Source organism: Magallana gigas, chromosome 10 (genome assembly GCF_963853765.1).
Source record: "Magallana gigas chromosome 10, xbMagGiga1.1, whole genome shotgun sequence".
Lineage (NCBI taxonomy): Eukaryota > Metazoa > Mollusca > Bivalvia > Ostreida > Ostreidae > Magallana > Magallana gigas.
This window is the reverse complement of record NC_088862.1, coordinates 23,621,052-23,642,191: the sequence shown is the minus strand read 5'-3', so window position 1 is coordinate 23,642,191 and position 21,140 is coordinate 23,621,052. Positions and strand designations below refer to the sequence as shown.

At 33.2% G+C, this 21,140-nt stretch overlaps 2 protein-coding genes and 2 long non-coding RNA genes across 5 annotated transcripts in view; all 4 read left to right on the top strand.

Annotated features, from left to right (window-relative positions):
• LOC136272163 (uncharacterized) overlaps positions 1–10,103 on the top strand; it is a 30,527-nt gene extending 20,424 nt beyond the window's left edge. The window contains exons 1-2 of one of the 2 annotated variants that reach the window (XM_066073294.1): positions 7,865–7,957; positions 8,286–10,103. In XM_066073294.1, the coding sequence (XP_065929366.1) occupies positions 8,293–9,957 (1,665 nt within the window). In that variant the 5' untranslated portion in view covers positions 7,865–7,957; positions 8,286–8,292 and the 3' untranslated portion in view covers positions 9,958–10,103. Of the gene's footprint in view, positions 1–7,864; positions 7,958–8,285 lie in introns of those variants that run through there. The other variant, XM_066073295.1, reaches the window with a different exon arrangement.
• LOC136272176 (uncharacterized) overlaps positions 1–21,140 on the top strand; it is a 42,426-nt gene that overhangs the window by 2,751 nt on the left and 18,535 nt on the right. The window lies entirely within an intron of this gene.
• On the top strand, positions 15,089–16,177 carry LOC136272178 (uncharacterized). The gene is made up of 3 exons (XR_010710121.1): positions 15,089–15,145; positions 15,776–15,851; positions 16,090–16,177. It is a non-coding gene; the product is annotated as an uncharacterized lncRNA (long non-coding RNA).
• LOC136272169 (polypeptide N-acetylgalactosaminyltransferase 5-like) lies at positions 17,339–19,846 on the top strand. Its single transcript, XM_066073306.1, is given in 6 exon segments — positions 17,339–17,471; positions 17,694–17,879; positions 18,307–18,420; positions 18,422–18,436; positions 19,114–19,218; positions 19,655–19,846. Coding segments are annotated over 6 exon segments (699 nt in total). The 5' UTR covers positions 17,339–17,363; the 3' UTR covers positions 19,826–19,846.

The window sequence follows — 21,140 nt, the reverse complement described above, 5'->3', positions numbered from 1 at the left end:
TGGTAGTTTGCTTATTCATGGGGCTGTAATTTCGTGGATGTGTCGGTTTTCAGTTTCAGTAACAAAGATAACTATTTCTAAATTTGCTTTCATTGAGGTTGTAAATTCGTGGGGGAGGGCTACCCACGAATACCACGATAATTGAGCCACCACGAATTTTAATGATTCCACAGTAGTCTGGCCCAGCCCTCTTGATTTTCAGCTTATTTTTTGTACATGGTTTTAAGAACTGATTCAGAAATAAAAATGGGGACAGCTTGTAGATTACATGTTTTGGTTGTGCAATACTCTCAACATGTTCAAGTAGTTTTTATTGAGACATTTTTATTTCACTTCGATTTATAATATGATGTTTTGTTTCTACGTTTTGAAAATGACATACTCTTGAATAACAAATTAAGGATATTCATTTGGAAAATTTAAATTGTATAATCTAAAATCAAAAAGAATCTAGTTAAACAACTTTAGATGAAAAATAGATAAGTACATTTTTTTCCATAGGTAGATTACGGAGTTGTCACGGACAGAAAGAAGCTCCTTGAACGTTTGCAGTGCCATAGCTTTTACTGGTTCGTCAAAAATGCCTACCCAGACCTCTTTGTTCCAGGGGAAGCCATTGCTTCTGGAGAGGTACGGAAGATAATATCATCATTTTATCGTCTCATCTTTCATTGTTTTCATGTTGTTTTTTTTAATACAGACAAGAATGAAGTAAACAAAGAGCTACTCCTGTGCCATATTTGATATTTATGGCCCTAAGAAATAGACTTGCTTTAATTTATGTTGCAGCTATATTGAATTTCAATGTTGTATAGGTCAGCCACAACAGTACAGTTAATTTTCTCAAAAAATTCCTCCCTTTACTATTATAAAAATGATGTCATAAAATTATAAAATATCACCATAATAAAAAAAAAATGACAAAATTATAAATAAAATATAGCAGTTAAGACACATTCTTTACAAGAAATGAAAAGTCACACGATAATCAGGTTATGTAAAATGTGAGCAATACTATGATAATACTGCATAACAAATTATATATATTTATCTTTTTCAACACATGTACCCACTGCCATTGAAGTCTAATATATTAAAAAAAAAAAAAATTCAAATTTTTTTTTTAATTTAATTTTTTTGTTTTTGTTCCATACTAATACTAATGTTGACATTAATAAATTCAGTTTTTATAAATTTTATACACATGCATACACACAAGTAAATTTACATACATTTTTAGAAATATATTAGAAAATTGGCAATTTCAAAGTTTGCATAAATTATAATGTTATGTAATGCATTGGTTACAGATCCGCAGCAAGGCCTAGCCGATGTGTATCGACAGTGCGGTGGATAACCATAACTACCACAAACCGGTCAATATGTGGCCTTGTCACAACCAGGGGGGCAACCAGGTGGGTGTGGTCAAATTCACAGATATTACTTAATTTATTGATTGATTTAATTTGATAACTATTTTATTCAAGTATAAAGGAATACATTGAATTGGATTGAACAGCAGGCACAATGCCTATAAATGTTCTCTCATAAAATTATTTCAAATTATGAATAATTATGATTATAAAATTACCTACAATTTATTGAAATTGGTTTTGTAAAAATAAATTGTCCTTTCAGACTAGTACTTAATTTTTTTTTTTCATAAAATCAAAAATGATTTGTTTGGGATTAACCTATAATGTTATGGTTGAAGGGTATGCACCAATTCAATGAAGATTGATAAATATTAAGAACAGTATAGTATTTGAAGTCTGGACTGCAAGATTCTATGACTTTTCAAAACTGACAGGAATTGATGGTTTTATTGTAGTACTGGATGTTGAGTAAGAACGGAGAAATCCGTCGAGACGATGGATGCCTGGATTATTCCGGAGGAGAGAGCGTTATTGTTTATCCGTGCCACGGCCAGAAAGGAAACCAGGAGTGGCAATACAGAGAGGTAGGTCAAGGTCAAGTAAAGAAAAAAATTATCATAATTTAATTACTGTGGAATCATTAAAGTTTGTTGGGGCCATTTTTCATGGATTGCTGAAATTTTAAAGGTTTGTGGGGACTTTATTCGTGTATTCTCTTGAACCTGCAAAGGAAATATACCTTTTTTCCTGATTCATTATTTCATGGAGGATGTGAATTCATGGATGAGAGGTACCCATGAATTCCACGAAAATTGAGCCACTATGAAATCTATTGTTTCCACAGTAATATGCAGTGACTTTATATTTGCGGCAACTTCAATCCATGATTTACTTAAAATAAATGGTTTAGGGTGACCAATAAAAAAATTGTTATTCAGCTTTTATTTACGCCGACTTTTATTAACAATTTTCTAGAGATTAAATGTTTTAGAATGACTCAAATTATTAAAATGACTGGTTTGCGGAAGATATTTTATCAACTTTTATGATTTTTTTCTTGTACACGATAAAAGTTGGTTAACAATATTGGCTCCATCAATTAAAGTGGGGTGAACAGTACATGCATACATGTACATTTCTTTTCACACATTGTAACTTTCATGAACAGGACAACTCCATTTACCATGCCAACACACAGAAGTGCATGGAGACCAGCGTGGACGTATATGAAAGTATAGAAAGAAAAGTCTCCTTTATACGATACATTCCATGTTTGTTTTTTACTTTGTGTATAATGAAGAGTATATATTTACTTTGATGTTGTTATATGCTATTGAATAATGTGGAACGTGTTTGGTTTTGTATATTTTAATGTATATATATGTAAGAATTAGTATTACTTACTTCTTTAATCAGTACCAATGAAATCCAATACCCATTGTGTTATATATGTGATTCTGTAGAAGTGGGCGAACATTTAAAATAATTAACTTAATTAGTTATTTTTTGTTTTTTGTTTTAAAATATATGTATTAATTTGCATATGTTACATGTACTAGAGGCTGTGCCCTGTATGTGTATTCTGACCAGATATGACTGACCAGATTATATAAACCTCTCTCTCTCTCTCTCTCTCTCTCTCTCTCTCTCTCTCTGTTGAAAGGAGAGCAAGAGCTAACATAGGTTAATGTTGAAAAATCATAACTGGATACCTAAATTATCTGTCACCTGTTTTCTTCAGTCTGCTGAGTTTGGTTTAGAATTTGTTCTGTTTGCTTTACACATGTGGTTGATCTGCAAATACAAGTTAATTGGAATACATGTAATAAATTTTGAAGCGCATTTACATATGTTTATCTATCAAACACCTTTTTTTGTTTACAACAATCCTACTTAAGGAGGGTGGGCGGTTAACAAATTATCCATTAATTCTGTTCCAAAAAAAGTTGATGGTAATATGATATTTTTGGCTTATATCTAGTGAAACAACAAATTATCTAACAGATCTGTCTAAAACAATTACCTGTATTATATTATTTTTGGCTTATAACTATTATTAACAAAAATTCAAATCTTTTAGCTCTAAAATGTTAATATTTTGCCTAATTCTCTGAATAGAGCTCTTTGTTTCAAGAAGATTATTAAAGTCTAAAAATGGCAATGACCAACAAGTCCTACTTAATGAATTTGGAACTTATGAAATTGCTTTAAAAAGACAATATCCTCAAGCTGTTGAGCAAAATCATTCTGATCAGCATGTGTGAAATTAATATGAATGCCTGTTTTTCAATCTTCACATATGTTTTTGAGAAATAGTAACGCAGTTAAAATGGCATTCTGATTTTTGTTTTAAATATGTATAAACTAGTAGTATGTGTCCATGCATGAGAAGATCTTTTTTTTAAATTTCTCTCTATTCTGATGCACAATCCATGATCCATTCATTTATTATTGTTACTTAACAATTTTATAATCAGTTTGCATTATGTATTCTTCATTTCAAGTCTTATAGAATGACTGAAAACTAAACCTGTGTGATCTATAGGTCAATTTAATCTCATGTATTATCCTTCAAATTCACATGTTGATTTTTGAATAAGCATTGATTAAAACTGTATTCTTTTTTTCTCTTTCTAATTTTTTTTAAAGTAATTGTCTATATCTACATAATGATGTTTCAGTATTCTTTACTTTCAGTATATAAATTAAGACTAGAATATTTGATATTTTTAGCTCTCAAGTCTTGTTGATGTTTCATAAAAGAATACATTATTAACTGAAAATGTATAATTTAATCTGCTTGTTTTCTTTTATATTGTCTTTTATGGTATATACCATATATTTCAAGTATATACATGTATCTAATCAGATGCATCAATATAATTGTCAGAATTGAAAAAAAAAATGCATTGACTGTATTATATAAATGTAAAACCATCTATTTATTTTATTTTTCAATGGCAAAAAAGGGGGAGGGGTCATTTAGATGTTTATGTATGTATCAATTCTGGTGCACATCAAAAAAGGATAGAAATGCAATAAATATGTGCACACTTGTATAAACTTGTCAGAATTGCAAGTCTGTAAAGATTTTCTGTAATTCTTTTTTTTTTCATAATGTGGTATATACATATGTGTATTATATATAAAGATAAAACTGGTGGTGTATGACTGGGGAAGCGAGGGCTGGTAACCAGCCAAGTGTGCCTTAATAAATTCAACTTACAAATGATACTGGTGTTTTGTTTTTTTTACAACCGATTTGAAATCTTTAACAAAACAGAACTGTTACATATCTCTATATTCTGCATGTGTATAACGTGAAAAATAAGGGCAACAAACAACCTATAACTAAGGGGGGGGGGGCAAATTAAAACAAGATAGATGATTTGTTGATGTCGAGATGGAGGTGTAACTAAATAGGGGGGTGAACACCTCAAAAGGTTAAGTGCGAGTCAGATAGTGTAAAAGGGGGAGATAGTTTGCTTGGGGCAAGGATTGCTATCATGCCATTCCATGAGTACCACTCTAGAACAAAGTCCATGAGTTTTGTACATCCTTCATTTATGCTCATTTTGACCGGGGGAGGGATGGGTACATGTATGACCAAATAAGGACAAAGGAAAAGAGAAAAAGTGTTGTTTCGACCTTGGCATTAGAAACAACTCGAGGTCACTGCACTCTTCATGTTAACACTGAAGATGAAGAATGAGTCGCACAAAAGGAAGAGAAAATATTCTTGGACAAGGAATTTGCATGAATTCATAAGACCTTGACCTCTGACCAAGTGACCTTGACCTCTGGCTATGGAAACTTCGAATCCTTTAGGTGATGTGAATATTCTTTGACTGTTTGAGCAAAGTAGTAAAAAAATATGCTCCTGACTAAGATTTACTCAGCGATGTGATATGACTTTGGTTCAAGGGCATAGTACGTTTGTTACGAAGGAAAGCTGCAGATCTGTTTACTAGCTCTCTGGTTGAAAAAATGTGTATAGACAAATCAGTTTGTTTATCCGATTATTTTTCAACCAGAGAGCTACAGATCTACATCTATTACGAAGAGACACCCTGTTGGTGAAGTTTGAGCAATACGAAATGGCTATAGAGATACGAAACTTTACATCTTCATAAAAATGAGATTTCCATGTATTGCTTGTTTGATATTGTGATATTCCAAAAAATATGATTGTATTCATTTGTACAACATATTACGCATTACGTTTTAAAAGGCATAATTAGTAGTAAATGTGGTCTACTTTCTACATCATTTAAACTGGTATGCTTTTCTAATAGAACTATGCACATTATATAAATAGTGCCTGTTTGGGAGGGTAGATGTTGAAAGTGATGCCCCGAGAAAGCTATTGTCAACCAACGCGAAGCGGGGGTTGACAATGGTTTTCGAGGGGTGTCAATTTCAACAGTTACCCTCCCAAACACACACTATTTATTTTATTATTTTATTTTATTATTTTATTATCCTGAATGTCTTATTTTTAAAGAAAATTTTACTGCTTTTATATAGAAATGAAGTGAATTCTACGGCGAACCGTACGCGCATAATTTACGCGCATGTAACAATTCGTTGTGTTACCCGTTCCCAAGTGTGTTGCTGAGGCTGAGGGTATTAGAACGGATTATCAACTGCGTCTAAACCAATCAGATTTCAGTATTTAACAGGGAAGTATAATAATAGTACATGTTTTACGCGGAAGAGATTTTCCAAGTTATGATGTAATCTTCCGTCCATCCATGAACCACGGCCAGGGAAAAGATTTCAAGTTTTTAAAAGACAAAACAAAAACAATAGACTCTCGTGTTGATACAAGAATAAAATATAAGAAATGGTCAATATCGTGTGCTAATATGATCAGTTTAATGTAGGTAACTTTAAAAATATATATATATTGCATGTACATTGTTTTATATGTTTTTCAAGCACGCCCAAATACATGTACTTCAACTCTAAATAGTAATAGGAATTCGGCCAATTCATACACACCTATTTAAAAAAAAATATTCTATTTAGCGTGAGAGCCAGATTTATGAAAATATTCATCGAAACTCAGTTTGAATTAAAAATCAATATTTGTACACCCCGAGGTTGCATATACCTGCATTCATCTTTACAGTTGGTTCCTTTTGCCGAGTTTTCATTTTTTGTAGACAATGCTGAAAATTGAACATAAATGTAAGTATCATGGAACACATGCACTGTACATAGACCTTAATTTAGGTAATTATTTTATAAATTACATAGTTTGACAAATTATACAATTATATGCATAGGTTTGTGTTCTGAATTTGTAAATGAAAAAGTTTTGAGAATTTTGGAATAAATCTATCAGTCTGTTTGTGCAATTCTATCCAGGCTAAACCACTGTTTTAGAGAGTTTTGGAATGTCAACAAGGTCAACTTTTTATATAAAGAAGCATTATCCAACCCATGTAATCTTAACAATCATTCAAGAATGTGATATCTTAAACACATTCCACATCTTTTGGATGGTATGCATTGTCATTCTTGAATAAGAGACACTCCGATTTCAAATAGTAATGAAAATAATGAAAAATGATCATTTTATAAATTTCAAGAATTTTTTGATTTGATTTGAATTACTTTTGATAATTTTATCAATGAATATTTTTTGATATTTTATATCTTATAACAGAAGGTAAAACTATGAACATCTTAAAAACTTCATAATTTGTCTTGTATACTTGGAACAGCTTTCGAACAGTGAGCAGCTATTCCCCCATGTTCTCCAGAGCTCTTCCTGCATCTTCATTTTGTTTTCAAAAATCGGATTCCACCTCCATGTCAGTTGCTAATTATTTTAAGAACCTCCTTAATTAAATATGCTTATACAGCCTTCAGTAAGCTGGCAAAATATAAATGTTGGAAGTCATGGTTTATTTTTAATCTATATCAACCTGTATGGGATTTTTTTTTTATCCAAGATAGAACGATAACTTGTTTACAGAACTTTTATTTACTTTATTTATGTAGGTGTGTAATTTTTACATATAATTAATCGCCTTTATTTTTAAACCCATAGAATACTTATATAAGCGCAATTAGGCACGTGTACTCCTTTGTTCAGATACAAGTAGGTTAAATAAGTAAACAAATAAAAGAATTAGTAAAACATGGCAGCATGCACTTTTGTTACCCATTATGGTGTATTATCTAAAGAATGTAAGAAGTATTACATTACAAGGTGTCATTTAAAAAATGGGCCGCTGAATATTGTACGTGCCAGAAGATTTAATTCATACTAGAAACACAATGAGATTCATGCATAAAACGCTGCATTGGTTTATTTTGAATTCTATACTGTATACAATATCTGTCAAAACTCCTCCATGTAGTTCACTTAAAATTAAGTCATCGTATTAACTGTTTCGTAAGGAAAGGGGGGGGGGTGCAGAATTATAATACACGGGGAATAACTCTAATTGTTTTGAATTCTTGATGTCAGGTGACCACATTCCATACAAGCATTTAAGTTACGTGTAAACGTCTGCATGTTTGATGTCCAATTTGACGAATATTTAAATTGATTGACTATAAACAAGGTTTGTACCGCTAATAATTGCCTATTTGTTAGACAAAAATTGAGATACCTACATGTAACGTTAGTTGTTTTAAATTAATATCTTTCAGATAAGTACTTTCGTTTTAATTATCTGCATGAGTTGACCTTTAACAAATATTTTATGAATATATACTCATCAATTAATGCAAGTTTTATAAATATTCTATCTGGTTATTGTAAACCCTTGATTAAAGCAGGACTGCAACATATGGTTTTCATGTTGGCTCTTAATATATTAACAAATAATACTACATTTTCTACAAACAGTACATTTTAATTTTTCGCTTAATTTTTCATTAAATTTTTAGAAAAGCGATGGATCCTCGTTCTAGTGCCCAGGACGTGCACCGATGTGACCTTTGTGAGACCGCCATAGTACACAGCTACTGTGACTTTTGTCATTTCAACCTCTGCAAGCTTTGTATAGCTGATCACATCTCAGATGGATATGACAAACATAAAATAGTCCCTTTCCAGGAGCGAAGATCAACTCTGATTTACCCAAAATGTGGGACACATTCACACAAAAACTGTGACTTGCAGTGCAAGAATTGCAACGACATATTTGTTTGTTCTTCTTGTACTGCATCAGAAACACATAAAGGACATATTTTTGTAGAAGTTTCAGAAGTTTACACGACAAAGAAAAATGCTATTGCGGACGAGGCAAATAAATTAGAAAACCTTATTTCTCCTACATATGAAGAAATTGCACTCGACTTGGAAAATCAGCTTGCCAACCTGGATGGAGGATATGAGAAACTTACGACAGCAATGTCCAAACAAGGAGAGCAATGGCACAGAGAAATCGACATCGTTGTCAATAAAATGAAAACTGAAATCAGTGAGATTAAAGTAAAACACAGAGATATTTTACAAAAACACTTGGATGAAATCAAACAGAAACAGGCTCTCATAAAACAAACATTACTGGCCACAGAAGAAATCAAGAAATCCACTGAAGTATCTCCTACCATTGAATACAGCTCTAAGATCAGAGAGTTCAGCAAGCTGCCTCCCAAATTGAAGATCACAGTGCCAACATTCATTCCAAAACCATTAGACCATAAAAAGTTGAATCGCTTGTTTGGAAAGATCACTCCTTTGTCTACTGCTACAGAAGAGAATGTCTTGTCATTAAACCAACCAAACACTTCAGTGAGAGAACTACTGGATGAACCGGAGCTTGTTGCCACAATACATACAGGGTATAAAAACCTACGCAGTGTTACCTATCTTAATGAAGATTGTGTTTGGACATGTGGATTGACAAATGATTTCAAATGCTTTAACATTAAAGGTGTATTGCTTCATACAATTAGCAACATATCAGAACAACCACCCAATGATATAGCTGTAGACAGTGATGGGAATTTACTATTCTGTGACAGGACATCAAGTACAGTGAATAAAGCAAATAATGGACAGACAGAAGAGTTGATCAGATTACAGGGATGGAGTCCTTCTAAACTGTGTGTCACCTCTAATGGTGATCTCCTGGTTACCATGTTCAGTGATGATAAAACTCAATCCAAAGTTGTCCGTTACTCGGGATCTACAGAGAAACAAACAATTCAGTTTGATGATGAAGGTAAACCTCTGTACTCAGGGAATGTAAAGGTTAAACACATCACTGAGAACAGAAACAATGACATCTGTGTAGCTGACTGTGAGGCTAGAGCAGTTGTTGTGGTTAATCAGAACGGGAAACTCAGATGGAGATACATCGGTCATCCCTCAGTTACCAAAAAGGAACCATTTATACCAGTTGGTATCACAACAGACAGTCAGAGTCGTATCCTGACAGCAGATTGTAAAAACCATTGTATCCACATTCTGGATCAGGATGGACAGTTTCTCCGCTACATTGATAACTGTGATCTGGTGTATCCGTGGGGTTTATGTGTGGACAATAATGACAATCTGTTTGTATCAGAAGTTTTAAACGGCAATGTAAAGAAAATAAAATTTCTCAGATAGACACCAAACTGGGTGATAGAGATTAATCAAGACTATTTCCATGAATTTGATGATTTGTTGTAAGTAAAGTAAACTTTGTTTGTTTCATATCAGGGGTGCAGAACACGTGTATTTCATACTATGTATTAATAAATATTTACATGCAGTGTAATTTATTATGATTGTATTGAAAATCTGCGATGTTCAATATCATGTATTTACATCCACCAAGTCACTTGGAGATTGCCATCGAGTGTGAGGCTGAGGACGTAACCAAGGAAACAAATGAAGAAGGTCATGAAGTGATCAAGCTTGTTAGCTAAGCGAGGCCAAAAAAAATAAAAAAATGTTTTGTCACTCCAAATGCTGTTGCAATGATTAATTTTACTGATAACTGGAAAGAAAAGAAAACTCAATGTTAGGCTTAAATATTAATTTATTTTCCTTTGCAACTCTTGCGATAAAAAAATAAACCTGCCTAATTCATTAGATTTTGAACATTTTGTTCGAGAACCAATACATTAATTTTGTTTGTCTGGCCTACCCTAAACCGGCTCCCCACTCCTACTTTCAGTGGGGTATTTTTTTAATAGAAAGATTAGAATAAATCAACTGAGCTTCCATGAATATCAATGATTTTGTAATATAGATATATTAACTAAAGTAAGATATTGCAATTAAGGGAAGTTCAGTTCTCTCAACCATTTAAGATTATAAATCTCTTTTTTCCATTTTTTAATTTTTTTTTTTTGGGGGGGGGGGGTTAAAAAACTTAAAGTACACATCTTATACAACTTACATTATTTATTATAAATGCAGATTTACTTCAAAGGAGGCATGTAGTCAACAAATTAACCATCACATCTACATTTTATTTTAAAAAATGATTTGTTTAGCTATTAACTATTATTTAGTAAAGAAAATTTCATTTATTTTCACTTTAAAATTTCAATGTTTCCCCTATATCTTTATATAGAGCTCTTTTTTAAATGGAGATTTATATAGTCTTAAAGGTATTGCGCAAGGAAATATATATAGAGACACTTTCTTTAATTTCTTCCTTTTTGGCACCTTATTTTAGGCCTATAGTATTGATTTTGGACTAGGTGGCCAGGAGAAATATTACTTTAGTGGAATTGTCACACAAATTTCAATGGAACTTTTTTTTTAGATGCGCATGATGAACTTCCTGGATGGTGCTGAGCCTGTTTGTCAACATGTGGAACCCACATGCACTTCGGGGTAGGTATGTTTACTCTCAATTATCTCTCTTAGAAGCCGCATAAGGCGTTATTTTTCTGATCTAAAATTGTTCTTGAAGCAGTTAACTATAATTTCTCTTTCATGAATTATATGCTGAGAGTATACTAGTTAATTAATTTAAAACTGAATTAAAGCTTTATATTAACATATAGTGAAATTAATTCCTTGTGTGAGACTTTAAGAGAAACATTTGAACTGCATTTTTTTCTAATTTCAGGAGTTGTCTCCCTTGTTAAAGATCAACAATCCCGGATAAACAATGCAATCATTAAATGTAATACATGTACAAAATTCACATTACAGGTATAATATAACAAACATTTCATACATGCTAACTACACCCCCCCACCCCACCTACCCATGATAACACCCCCCCTTTCACACTTAGCTACTTCCTGTTTAACTTTGGATCTGTTAGTGACTTACTATAAGTGTCTTTAGACTTTTTATCGAAGAGCTGATATCTTTTAGATCAATCTGTAAAATTTTCTTTAGAATTTATATTTTAATAGTTTTTGTTTCATTTTAAAGTAATGTTGCCTATTTTGCTGTTGTTTTAGATGATGGACCACTCTACTACCTTTTACAACAGGTGCCCCTACAGATTCACAAAGTTCCAATGTTGAATTTCCATGACCCCGATTGAGTGAGTGTACAACTTTATGTAATCTAATTTCAAAATTTCTACTACATGTACTTGTAATAAATTTTGGATTTGATTTTAAATATGCCCTGTTCACAGATTCAGATTTTTGTGTACAAGTGTGATAATTAATTCTATCAAGATTATTAGGTCCCAAAGTCAGATTTTTCTTTTAACAACACACATGTCTTCTCCTGTCATGCTTAATTCAAAATCACGAGGCAACACTGAAGAGTTCCACTTGTTGTTTTTCAGTCTGCGACAGGAGAAGGAATGAAGTTGGCAGGACTTTCCACCCTGTCCTTGGTAGCAGCTGATGATGGAAAGGACAGAGTTGACATGGCTCATTTCATCAAAGGTAAGTCACTTGAGAAGTGTTTGAAGCAGTTTTCGTACTCGGTCCTGCATCTAAGCTTCAAGTCCAGGGCAAATCTTCTCTGCATGGATTCTCTCATAGCTTTTATTCTTCCAGGAAACATGTGGCTGCTGAAAAGAGCCTTAGCAGTCTGTTTTCTTTGAGAGTCAAAGAAGTGGCCGGGTCTTTGAGGTTTTCAATCATATGCCCTTTCTTTTCAGATGCACCGAAAGCAGCGGCACTATCTCCATCACTGGTGAAATGGGAAATGACGAGTGGACGGTCATCGCTTTGCAGCTCACTGATGCATTCCGCAGCCGATCTCTTTTCGTCTCCAATGGTGGTCTCTGGAGGAATGGTTGCAGTGCAGTCTTCATGTCCTGGGCAGGTAACTTCCTTTCCCTTGGCTCTAAGATGGGTGCCTTTCTTGCACAGTTTATTGCCACAAAACACTGCCATAACATTCTTCTTCTTAGTAACATTTTCACTTAAGGTATATGTCACTTGTGCGGCAGCTTGAAATGGTGTTTTCCCGATCACACTGAAGGTGGCATTGTTATACCGGGAATCTCTTTCCGCCCTTATAGGTGTATTGGCAAGTCCACATTTCTCGTTAAGCTCTTGAATGCCCTGCCTTATTTTCTTCATGCTGTTTTTGTTCACATCAGTGATGATTTTGTGTACTTTGTTGCAGGTCTGATGAATGTTGGTGGCTGCATGATGCTGGTTTGATGTTTGCGCCAAGAAGCATACCACGCATACCCTCTGTTGTAAGGCTGGTACCCATGTGGATGACAGCCATGGCAACATTAAGCTGTGTGGCTCTCCGCCCCCTTCCTGATCGACTGACTTCCTCGTACAGCTTTTCACTGTGACTTGTGTAATGGCACTTCTCACATCGAATGGAAAGGATCCATGCCAGGCCTCTCTTTTCCTCCCCATTCTGGTTCCAGTCCAGTGAACCGTCACATTCAGGTAATTTCTGTAAGTGCTCTTTAAATGCATGGTTCCATATGTAACGGACCTGAGTACTTGATATTGCACAAGTATATATACGCAATCCTAGCCTGCACAGGAATAACCCGTGAATTTAATTCTACCAAATTACGAATTTCTTGCAAATATTGCCCCTTTCGTTAAAACACAAGAATTACCTCTGTTTGGACTCGTATTTCAATTATTATCGAGGGTAATTAAGTATAAGACTTATTTAAAGTTTACATTTTATTCAACAAAGAAATTACAAGACGTATAACTAATCAACAATAACAAGTACACCTACAATTAACTCACTGACAATCGGGAATTACCCAAATCGAACAGTGATACTACAGCACAACCTTCGTGTGTACGTTAATTCAATAAAGGGGGGGGGTACACTAAACGAGAATGACCCAATTAGTGTACAAATAAATATTACCAAAATCGAGAAGTCTAGAATTACCAGACTATATCTCACTTAACTGTTAATGCAAAACTTTGCCAATTATTTTCAACAATAAATCTGAATATATGTATAAATTATTCCTACTGTAACAATATTATAAAATATCGATAATTCAATTATTTAGAATAATAAAATTCCAAAGAACTATTAACGATTACTAATTATTTATTTGGTAAGACTTCAGAGATTAATCGTTCGTCTAACCGTAAATAAAATGAACTATGTCGTCTGTATCGAAATTAATCCAATACAAACTCTCTAAATATAAATTAATATCGTGTAAACGAGATTAACCCGTAATACCACGATGTATTAAAAAAATAAATTATTTAAAATCCCCTAATTCTACCTAAAATAATCGAAGTAGTTAAAAAACACCCTCTAACCTCAATTGCTAAACCCCAAGTCCACCGGATAGAGTGATCTCCCCTTTTATACACATACGGAGTCCCTCCGGTGACCCATGCGCTTCCCTAAGGATCACCGTCAGTCACCAGCAATAACATAGACTAATGTATAAAATATAATTCAACAATTAAATTAGGTGATTTACACAACACATGACAAGTAATTCATACAACAATACAATTTAATACAGAAATCCCAATAAAAGTTATGATTTGCATCGGGCGTGATATACTGAAATTCCATAACACTAATGGCGGTATGTAAAAACGAAAAGTACATACTTGGAAAAATCATGAAAACATTTAAAGTGGAGTTTGCCAACGAAAATAAAAGACCTGGAAGATTGAAATACAATCAAATAATCACGTTCATCTGATGCAGTAAGTAATAATAGTACAAATTATGACATCTCGCTGTGAAATGCAAATGGTAAATAAGGGGGACATGTCAAAAGTAGTACATGCGTGTGCAATATCAAAATACAATTTTATATCGTGTCACAATCGTCACACATAGTTTAGCAGTTTTTTCTTGATGGAGTACTTTGTAAAGTCTGGAATTGGGGTTCGGTGACTCTGCATTCATGCAGGAGTCTACCGGCTGCACTTCACTCAGCCTGGATTGCAAAATCTTCATTTGACTGCTTCTACGCTAAGCATCGCTTACTGTAAATATTCCATCCTTCTGCTGCTGTACGACGTCCTGAAACTCTTCTTTACTCAGCCTTCTTATAGGACATAGACACTGTACTGGGCTGGTGGTCCCTGTACTTTTCTGGCCATTGTTGTGAGGAATGGTTTCTTTTTTGTACTGATGTCGATGCAGCCACTTTGGTCCTTTCTTTGGCATGATTTATATTGAACTGTACACTTGTAGACTTTCTAAGAATATGATGTTGTGTGTGGTGCCAATTTTTTAGTATAATTGTAAACTTTCATACTGTTTATTTATTTTAGAGCTGCCATGTCTTCTAAGAGGAACCCCATCTTTGATGACTGATGGAAAAGCTTCACCACCCCCCCCCCATTGCTTAAGAACCCCTTATCTTAATCACTAGCCCTTAATCAGTGACCACCGTTATCAAAGTTCCAAGGTACATTATTGAAGACTCTTCTGGCACTATTTTTTCCAGTCTCTGTCTTTGTCTTAGAATTAAAATTAACAACTTTTTGCTGATTAATTCTAATGTTCAAGTCAACTTCCTTTTTCCTAGCTAATTAATGTCTATTAATTAGAGCTGATTTTTTTTTAAAGCACATACTCATAAACTCTCACATTTCAGGTTTCATTTTATTCCAAGCTCTTTTCACAACATCTCACTAATCAAATTTTATTTAGTTTTGAAAACATGTATTGTAGATGAATTTTAACAGAAATTTACTCCAGATTTCAGCAATCTGTTAAAAAGAGTTATCTCCTACTTTTTTAATCCCTTCCCGTCAAAAGTAGATTTTTATACACTAGCATATTGGAAATAGATACCTACTAGACATTTACTGCATATTTCATTAAATTTCATGAACTTTTAGTTGTCTTAAAGGTCTTACGCAAGGAAATAGCCAATCAAACTGAACTTACTCAATTGTAGTTCCATATATATAGAGACAATTTCTTTTCTTTCTTCCTTTTTGGCCTATAGTATTGATTTTAGACCCAGTGGCTAGGAGAATTATTACTTTAGTGGAATTGTCACACAAATTTCAATGGAACTATTTTTTTTTAGATGCGCATGATGCAACTTCCTGGATGGTGCTGAGCCTGTTGGTCAACATGTGGAACCCCTGTGTACTTGGGGGTAGGTATGTTTACTCTCAATTATCTCTCTTAGAAACCGCATAAGGCGTTATTTTTCTGATGTAAAATTTTTCTTGAAGCATTTAGCTATAATATCTCTATCATGAATTATATGCTGAGAGTATAGTTAAATAATTAACTGAATTAAAGCTTTATAGTAACATATAGTGAAATTAATTCCTTGTGTGAGACCTTAAGAGAAACATGTAACTTTTGTTTAAACTGCATTTTTTCTAATTTCAGGAGTTGTCTCCCTTGTTAAAGTTAAACAATGTGGGATGCTGTCTTGTCACCAACGGTGAAATTTGACAGCTGTATACCCGTATTTCTACCAATCGTCTCAGTCCTCTTTGTTGTGTACATCAGACAGGTAAGAAATTAAGTTAATGGAGGAAAGGGATAATGTACCTTAAAATACATTGCATACAGTGCAACTGTTTAAATCAGCTTACTTATCACTCAATTTTTCAATAATCTTTTTAGATTTAAAGATTATTGATATTGTTGATTGAATTAGTTTTACTGTATTAATTAGAATCCAAATTAGAAGTGCATGCATTTTGAATCGTCAATTCCGATACTTTTTCATCTGCTTGCTAGAAAAATATCATCATAGTGACATTATTCTGCTAGTTATACCCCCCGCAAACAAAGTTTGGGGGGGTATATAGGAATCACCTTGTCCGTCCGTCCGTCTGTCCGTCTGTCTGTCTGTCTGTCTGTCCGTCTGTCTGTGCAATCGTGTCCGGTCCATATCTTTCTTATGGAGAAACATTGGAAGTTCTTACTTCACACATAGGTTGCTTATGACCTAAAGGTGTGTCATGACCTTGACCCAAGGTCATTCGGGCAAGGTCAAGGTCACTGGCAAAAAAAAATATGCAAAATTTGTGTCCGGTCCATATCTTTCTTATTGGGAAACATTGGAAGTTCTTACTTTACACAAAGATTGCTTATGATTAAAGGATGTGTCATGACCTTGACCCAAGGTCAATTGAGAAAGTTCAAGGTCATTGTTTCAAAAAAAAGCTAAATTCTGTCTGTGTCAAAATTAACAGTTTTCAAAAATAAAGCAGTTGTTATTTATAGAAAATGGACAGTGAAATAGATTCATCCAATATTTTCTGTAATAGCAAAAATACACGCGTTATGATTTTTTTCTTAGCGGGGGGTATCAATTGTGAGCTTGCTCACAGTACCTCTAGTTATAGAATTTCTTTTCCAAAACATGCAACAAAAGTATTGACAAAAAAATTGTGTGTTTATAAGATTTTTAAACATAATCAAATATTATGGAATTTTTATGTTGTAAAAACTTTTTGTCTTTCAATATTGTTGTTTTGTTTAATGAATTTAAGACACTTAAAAGCCTAGAATCATTAACTTTCATGTATGTTTCAACAAAGACCTGAATAAAAGTAAATGACAAGCAAATTTTATTTACTGAACTTTGAAACATCCTTTTATATTTCAATCCTATGTTATTCTTAAACTAATGATATCACAGGTCGCCCACGATGGCCGGAGGTCTTTTCTCCATCAGTAGAGAATATTTTACGGAACTTGGTACCTACGACCTTGGAATGGATATTTGGGGAGGAGAAAACTTAGAACTGTCATTTAGAGTAAGTAGGATCCTCGACATGGCACCAAATTTCTTTTTCTTGTCCATTCTCATATGTTGAAAGAACATTTACTGTTTGTAATATAATTTAAATTCATGTTTGATGAATCATAACATTTTTCAAAACTCATTTTCTGCAATACTGTTTTATAACTGGTTACTGGTTAAAAAAAATATTATGATATCATGACAGTTTTGTATGATTTTATTTTTTAGTTTGAAGATCTGGATGTGTGTAGGTACCTAAGAAATCATTCCATGCTCTCATGTTGGTCACATTTTCAGAAAGAGAAGTCCGTATAAGTAGAGGACTGGTGTCAACGTTGTCAAGAAAAACTCAATCCGAATGGCCGAAGTTTGGATGGACGAATACAAGAACTATTATTATGAAAGATTCAACTATGATCTGGTATGGAATTTCAAAAACTTCTTTTGATTTTTAGTTCCCTGAATGTGAAACTGAAGGAGAATAATTATCTGTCTGTCTGTCAGTTAGTCTGGCCAGGCCCTCTTGGTTTGCAGCCTATTTTTCCTACATGGTTTAAAGAACTGATTCAGAAATAAAAATGGGGACAGCTGGTAGATTACATGTTTTGGTTGTGCAATACTCTCAAAATGTTTAATTTGTTATGATTAAGACATTTTTATTTCACTTCGATTTATAATATATGTTTTGTTTCTACCGTTAGATTAAGAGTTTGAAAAATGACATACTCTTGAATAACAAATTGAGGATATTCATTTGGAAAATGTAATTGGTATATTAATATAAAGTCAACAATAATCTAATTAAACAAATTTAGATGAATAATAGATAAATACATTGTTTTCCATAGGGAGATTACGGAGATGTCACTGACAGAAAGAAGCTTCGGGAACGTTTGCAGTGCCATAGCTTTGACTGGTTCGTCAAAAATGTCTACCCAGACCTGTTTGTTCCAGGGGAAGCCAATTGCTTCTGGAGAGGTACGAAAGATAAGATCATCATTTTTTTGTCTCATCTTTCATTGTTTTCACGTTTTTTTTTAATACAGAATGAAGTAAACAAAGAGCTACTCCTGTGCCATATTTGATATTTATGGCCCTAAGAAATAGACTTGCTTTAATTTATGTTGCAGCTATATTGAATTTCAATGTTGTATAGGTCAGCCACAACAGTACAGTTAATTTTCTCAAAAAATTCCTCCTTTTACTATTATAAAAATGATGTCATAAAATTATAAAATATCACCATAATAAAAAAAAAAATGACAAAATTATAAATAAAATATAGCAGTTAAGACACATTCTTTACACGAAAAGAAAAGTCACATGATAATCAGGTTATTTAAAATGTGAGCAAAACTATGATAATACTGCATAACAAATTATATATATTTATCTTGTTCAACACATGTACCCACTGCCATTGAAGTCTAATATATTAAAAAAAAAAAAAAAATTCTCAAATTTTTTTTTTAATTTAATTTATTGTTTTTGTTCCATACTAATACTAATGTTGACATTAATAAATTCAGTTTTTATAAATTTTATACACATGCATACACACAAGTAAATTTACATACATTTTTAGAAATATATTAGAAAATTGGCAATTTCAAAGTTTGCATAAATTATAATGTTATGTAATGCATTGCATACAGATTCGCAGCAAGGCCAAGCCGATGTGTATCGACAGTGCGGTGGATAACCACAACTACAACAAACCGGTCAACATGTGGCCTTGTCACAACCAGGGGGGCAACCAGGTGGGTGTGGTCAAATTCACAGATATTGATTGATTTATCAATTGATTTAATTTGATAAGTATTTTATTCAAGTATAAATGAATACATTGAATTGGATTGAACAGCAGGTACAACGCCTATAAATGTTCTCTCCTAAAATTATTTTAAATTATAAATATGATTATAAACATTAAAGTTACAAATTATCTACTATTTATTGAAATTGGTTTTGTAAAAATAAATTGTCCTTAGTAGTACTTAAAATGTCTTTTAAAAAAAAATCAAATTTCATGATATGTTTGAGATTTACCACTAATGTTATGGTTGAAGGGTATACACTAATTCAATGAAGATTTATATATATATTAAGAACAGTATAGTATTTAAAGTCTGGACTGCAAGATTCTATGACTTTTCAAAACTGACAGGAATTGATGGTTTTATTGTATAATTGTAGTACTGGATGTTGAGTAAGAACGGAGAAATCCGTCGAGACGATGGATGCCTGGATTATTCCGGAGGAGAGAGCGTCATTGTTTATCCGTGCCACGGCCAGAAAGGAAACCAGGAGTGGCAATACAGAGAGGTAGGTCAAGGTCAAGTAAAGAAAAAAATTATCATAATTTAATTACTGTGGAATCATTAAAGTTCGTTGGGGCCATTTTTCATGGATTGCTGAAATTTTAAAGGTTTGTGGGGACTTTATTCGTGTATTCTCTTGAACCTGCAAAGGAAATATGGCTTTTTTATATCCTTATTTATTAATTTATGGAGGATGTTAATTCATGGATGAGAGGTACCCACGAATTAAACGAAAATTGAGCTATCATGAAATCTATTGTTTCCACAGTAATTTGCAGTGACTTTATGTTTGCGACAACTTTAATCCACGATTTACTTAAAATAAATGGTTTAGAGTGACCTATAAAAAAAATCACTGTTATTCAGCTTTTATTTACGCCGACTTTTATTAACAATTTTCTAGGGATTAAATGATTTAGAATGACTCATATTGAAAGGAATGGTTTACGGAAGATATTTTATCAACTTTTATAACTTTTTTCTTGTACACGATAAAAGTTGGTTAACAATATTGGCTCCATCAATTAAAGTGGGGTGAACAGTACATGCATACATGTACATTCCTTTTCACACATTGTAACTTTCATGAACAGGACAACTCCATTTACCATGCCAACACACAGAAGTGCATGGAGACCAGCGTGGACGGTCAGAAGCTGACCATGAAGACATGCACAGGGATAGACAGACAGATCTTGACCTGGAAGAGGAAGTCACCTAGTGGGATAATCAGGAACAACTAAGGGGCAGACAACTACTGCTGTTGTGGTGTGAAGGGTTCTCTTCCATTTGGAAAGAGAAATATTCACCCACCAAAAAAAAAAATGTGCAACTGCCAAACCCCAATATTTGGGATAACAGTTTAACATCATACTGCTTAAAAAACGTGTGATAAACTTGATAGTATATTTGAAAAAAAAAAGAAAGAGGAATATTTTTCTATGCAAACAGTATTTTTCTATGTTGATGTGACAATGGTTTCCTAGTCGTAAACACTTTGCTAGATCTGTGATCTCTTTCTGTATGCCATATATAACTGCAGGAGGGAAAGAAGAGGACATACATTGTCATCAGAGAAAAAAAATCATGTTAATATTATTCATATATCTTGAAGAAGTCAGTCATTCAAAGAAGGAAATATGCTACCTTGACAGCACTTTAAACATAATGTACTTATAGCTTTACATTTTTGGAATCTAGAAAGTACTTTAACTTTAATTCAAAATATTAGATTAACAACTAATTGATTTGATTTATTTTTCATTAAAGAATTTGTTTTGCTCAGATTAATTTTTTCATAGGTGTGCAAAAATCTTGAGGCGAAATAAAGTCTCTGCAATGATCAGTTATTTTCATTTGGG